This window comes from Silene latifolia, chromosome X (genome assembly GCF_048544455.1).
Source record: "Silene latifolia isolate original U9 population chromosome X, ASM4854445v1, whole genome shotgun sequence".
Taxonomy (NCBI): domain Eukaryota; kingdom Viridiplantae; phylum Streptophyta; class Magnoliopsida; order Caryophyllales; family Caryophyllaceae; genus Silene; species Silene latifolia.
In genome coordinates this window covers 283856761-283862017 of record NC_133537.1, presented here as the reverse complement: position 1 = coordinate 283862017, position 5257 = coordinate 283856761, and the positions used below count along the sequence as shown (strand labels likewise).

General features: G+C 42.6%; 1 protein-coding gene across 1 annotated transcript; it reads right to left on the bottom strand.

Moving 5' to 3' along the window:
- Positions 1-245: 245 nt before the first annotated feature.
- LOC141620220 (uncharacterized) lies at positions 246-1914 on the bottom strand. Its single transcript, XM_074437147.1, has 3 exons — positions 1710-1914; positions 1229-1593; positions 246-1172 (listed from the first exon to the last, which is right to left on the bottom strand). The coding sequence occupies exons 1-3, from the start codon at positions 1912-1914 to the stop codon at positions 246-248; spliced, it is 1497 nt and encodes a 498-aa protein (XP_074293248.1).
- Between the last annotated feature and the right edge of the window lie 3343 nt (positions 1915-5257).

Below are 5257 nucleotides of genomic sequence, written 5' to 3'. Positions count from 1 at the left end.
CTTGGGTTTACGCTTAATTTATGCGAAATAACGGATGGGTCTATGCCCACCATATCATTGTGGGACCAGGCGAAGCAGTCCATGTTGTTCTTGAGAAATTGAATCAGCCGGTTGCGCAGCTCTTCACTGCAAGTTGCCCCAATCAACACTGTCCTATCCGGGTGTTCCTCGTCCAGGTGTATCTGGTCCAGCTCCTCCGAGGGAGGCTCCTTGTATTCTGTCGAGGTGCCCCAGTCTTATAATTGCTATGAGGGGAGCTTGGTTGTAGCCTTGAGGGCTTGGGTATAGCAGTTTCTGGATTCCTCTTGATCTCCTTTTACCGTTACCGTGCCCCATGGTGTTGGGAACTCGAGACACTGATGATATGTTGAAGGCACTGCCTTCATCTGATGCATCCACGGTCTTCCTAGTATCACGTTGTAGGTGGTTGGACCTTCGATGACTAGGTATCTCACTAGTTTATTAACTCCTTCAATATACGTTGGGATGGTTATCTCACCTACTGAATGCGCGGTCTCCCCACTGAATCCCACCAGGGGCACAGATTTCTTTATCAGGTTTTCTTTATCGAAACCCATGGTTTTGAGGGTTTCGAGCATGATAAGGTTCACAGAGCTCCCTATATCTACCAATGCTTTCCGTACGGTGCAATTGCCAATGGATAACGTTATAGTTAGGGCATCGTCATGCTGCTCTGCGCCGCTTTCCATGTCAGTTTCATCGAAAGTTACCGGGGGTAAATTGCCCTGGCTTACTCTGTACAAAGTTTCTTGATGACCCCCTTTTCTCCCGGTGGCTTTCCTCTTGGCAGCGGAATATGTCAAACCTGCTAGCTCAGATCCACCTGTTATCACGTTAATAATCTTCGTGCATATCGGTGGAGCAGAAGGAAGCACCTGATTTGCAGCTTCTCTTCTATCCTGCTTGCCCCCACGCGATAACAGGTGGTCCAAGTTTCCCTTGCATACCTGGAACTTCACCTCCCTCCGCAACTTGTAGCAATCTTCTGTTCTGTGACCTATGTCCTGGTGCCATTCGCATCTTTTGCTGCTGTCTCTGTCGTCGTTGGGTCGGTCCTGAGTGGGAGGTTTCGGCCACCTTACCTGATCACCCAGGCTCCTCAGGGCTTTCAGCAGTCCTTCCATTCCGGTGTTGAATCCGTATTCAGATAGCTTCGGAGGATGTGGAGAATCGTCAATTTGCTGAGTTTTTCTGTTATTCTGCTGACATTGGGTCTGCTGTACGGCTTAGCTCTGTCGTCTTTCTTTTCTGGTGCGAATTTCCTACTTGTCTTGTCGAAGTTTGCTATACCCTTTCTAGCCTGTATATCTTCTTCCAACCTTAACGCTGCAGTAGCTCTCTGCTGGACTTCCTCGAATCTCTCACAAAGATACATCGTTAATTCTTTGTAGATGTTTGATTCCTTATCCAAGCCCTGCCTGAAGGCGTTGATGGCAGTGGACATATCACAGACTCGTATTGAGACTTTTTCTGCATTGAACCTAGTGACGTAGTCTTTGATTGACTCACCTATCTCCTGCACGATCCTGTATAGATCACTTGGTCGCTTGGTGTTCTCCTTCACTGGGAGAACTGTTGGTTGAAAGCGTTGACCAGATCGGCGAATGAACTTATGGTCCCGTTAGGCAAGCCAACGAACCATTGTAATGCTGCTCCGGTTAAGGTTGAACCGAATCCCTTACACATACATGCCTCCTTTGAGGCTCCCGTGGCGGTAGTAACCATCATCTTCTGCTTGAATTGACTGATATGATCACAGGGGTCTGTGGTTTCATCGAAGAGGGTCATCGTTGGGACGCTAAATCCTTTTGGCAAGGCCACTGTAGCTATATCGTCAGTGAATGGTGAGTCAGCGTAGCTTTCTGGTGCATCCATCTCCATAGGCAGAGGCATTCCTGGGACCCTCCGGAGGAGGCTCCGTAGTTCCTGGTACTGCTGTTATATGTATGTCTCTCTCCCGGTGGGTCGCAGATGCCCCTGTGACTGACGTTCTGCTCCTCGTGCGAAGTTCTGCTGTTCCAGGGCTTCTGTTTGACGTGCCTGCGATGTTGCTACCGCCGGAGTGCCTTCCCAAGTATATTCAACTTGATTCGTAACGGGTATCCTGGTTATTGGGACCGCAACTGTAGCCCTGCTTCTTTGCTGTGCCACCGCACCTGATGTGGGTGTAGGCTCTTGGCGTGCTGGTTCCTCGTCTGGTGTTAATGCCCCCAGTCCTATCGAGACCAGGCCTCCTCTTGGCTGTGGTGTTCCGTCCATGTCTAGCCTGAGTGCTACTTCGCGTGGTAATACCCGTGTCTGCCTTCGATCCCCGCTTTCTTCTGGCGGCCATCCGGATCTATCTTCATGCATCCAAGGGGTCGAACTAGCGGCCTGGTTCCTTAACTCGTTGATCTGCGCTCGGAGGAGATTGTTGTCCTCTTCCATCTGGGATCTCATGCTTCTATTTTCGCTCTGCATAGTCCTGATGGTCCTGGCTAACGTGTCCAACCCGCTTATCATGATGCTGGTGGGACTCGGAGGAGCCTGAATCTGTTGCCTGGTTTGTGCTCCTTTTTCTGACTGAATGACTCCCTGCTGTCCCTGAGCGACTCCTAGATCTCTAGTCTGAGCCCTTCCCGAAGATGGGTTTGCTGCTACCTAGGAACTCTGCATTTGTTTGGCTGCTAGTATCTGAGCAGCAGTGGTGATTTTACCCGGTTATGTCAGACACACATTGCCGAGCCGAGGAGATGGTATCTCGTGTTCTTCTTTGAAGGGGGCGGCACCTGTGTTGTTGGTGCACCGCCGACGTTGCCTGAGGTTGTTTCTTTGTGTCCGGACATGCTTTGATTGTTGAGTAGACTGACTAACGAAGACGACCACTATGCCCCACGGTGGGCGCCAAACTGTTTTGGTAAATTTCTACCAATTTAGGGTTAAAGCGGTCTTAGAGTTAGGTCTATGTTATGATTTGAATGATGGTCGTGTGTTATCCTGTATGAGCAATGTAAACAAAGAACACAAGCAATTTTGGTGACGCGGAAAACCCGATGTGGGAAACAACCGCCGGGGGAGACGGAATCCCACCAATATTTTCACTATAATTCGAGAGGAAATACAGTTCGTATGCTTGCTATGAATGCTAGGGTGTAGTTCTTGTGTTTTCTGATGATCCTTCTTCTTTGCATCGAGGCTCTTTATATAGGGAAGCTCGTTGGGCTATGGTTTCTTGCTTTCTCTCCAAGTTATCCCTAATTTGACATTGGATAGGACTTTCCTTCTTCGGATCTCGCAAGATGTTGGACTCTCATAAGCTTCTCCCGCGTGGACCAAAGCCCATATTCTACGCTGCTTGCTGCCGCTGGCACCCTGACTCCCTGATATCCTGCATCCCATAACGCTTCCAGGCCTGCTGCCCCAAGTCAGCCCATATCCAGATTTTGGGCCTAACAAGATGATTTTTTGTTTATTTTTAAAAGCTACCTATATGTAATAGATGATGCGTAAGTGAGTAACATCTATGAGCTAGAATTGTTAATTTATTGGATTGGACTAGATGCAAAAATTATTAGAAGAAACTCTGAGCAATTATCGTAACATTGTGACTTGAGTATTGTTACGTTTTATTTTATAATTCCACAAGCGTACGCAAATCGTAACATATGGGTCAATCTTAAGCAGGTGAATTTTAGATCATTAGTCTCACTATAAACGGATATATCCGTCTATAGCTATAGACGGTTGAAATATGCTTAAAATGGTGACATTTTTGGGCCCCGCCATGCCACTTGTTGCTTGTCATATGTTTAAAATGGGTGGATATTTACCCCGTCTATAATGAGAATTTGTGTTTTAAGTACACAAATTCTGTGATATAAAGCGGGGATATCCGTCTATAGTTATAGAAAGGTCAAATATTCACCCACTTTTAAGTATAAGATAATCAAAATGTTGCATGGTGGGGCCCAAAAATGTCACCACTTTAAGCATATTTGACTCGTCTTTCACTATAGACGGATATATCCATCTATAGTGAGACTAATTATTTTAAGTATTGGCTATTTTTCTGCTATAAGTTATCCAGTAGCGGAACTAGGATTTGAGTTTAGGGTGGGCGAAAAATTTTAGGAGGCAGTGGGTAATAATATAAAGCAAACTCGAAAAAATTCAAAAAATTCAACAGCCGGGGGGCGACCGCCTTTGCTAACTCCTAGCTCCACCACGTCAAATGAAGAGGAATTTACCGATTACTTACTTCTAATACTCTGTAAAAAAAATTCATATTAATTATAGTGTAGAATTACCTTGCATTTTATCTAAATAGCCTCCTATCATTTTCTTATTACTTTTTCAATAAATAATTTCATATTTCATATTAATTTAATGTTGAACCGTATTAAAAAGATAGCATATAAAATATTTAACTAAAAATAATACTTAGTTAGTCATAATCAATGTTTTATACTTGACGTACACATATTTAACCGAAGATATTACAGAATAATGTAATGTGTTTTCTAAATTTTCATATCGTTTATAATACTATGTTTCTTAATAATAATTACTTTTGTTTTGATTATTCAAATTCACTTGCGATCACCGTGGACGACATATGTACTCGTACACATACTCGTTATCACGCTATTTAAACCTCTCAAAATCTCATGCATATTCAATATGTCGCAATATAATTTTTTTATTCTCACATTATAAAAACTTATATATTAGTAGTTTTCTTTAAGTTTTGTTTTTAATAAATACAATGACTCCTCCAAATTTATTTTTCTTAATGGATTTAATATCTATGTTTTATAACTTTCTCAAAATATTTTTGTACGTAAATGTAACACATTGCGAGACACTCACTTTAATCATCTCTACATATCAAAATATTTTAATAAATATAATAAAAATTATACTCAATTGAAAGCATTTTTCGCAATGAACATAATTATTTATATTTTAGAATTTTTTATCAAAGTATTTTTTTTAATTAATTTAGAGTCAAATCACCGTAATTATTTAATGCAATTTTATAATAGAATTTATTAAACTATAATTAATACTTTGATGAGATATATACAACATTTATTATATTTATATTAAATGTGTAATACTTCGGTTTTGTGTGCCTTGGGGTACTCTATCGAGTGGGGCTTACTCTGTCGAGTAAGTATGTTTTACGCATAACAGTGGACTGCATGTAGGGTACTCGATCGAGGAAGCTTGACACTCGATCGACTTAGTGACTTAC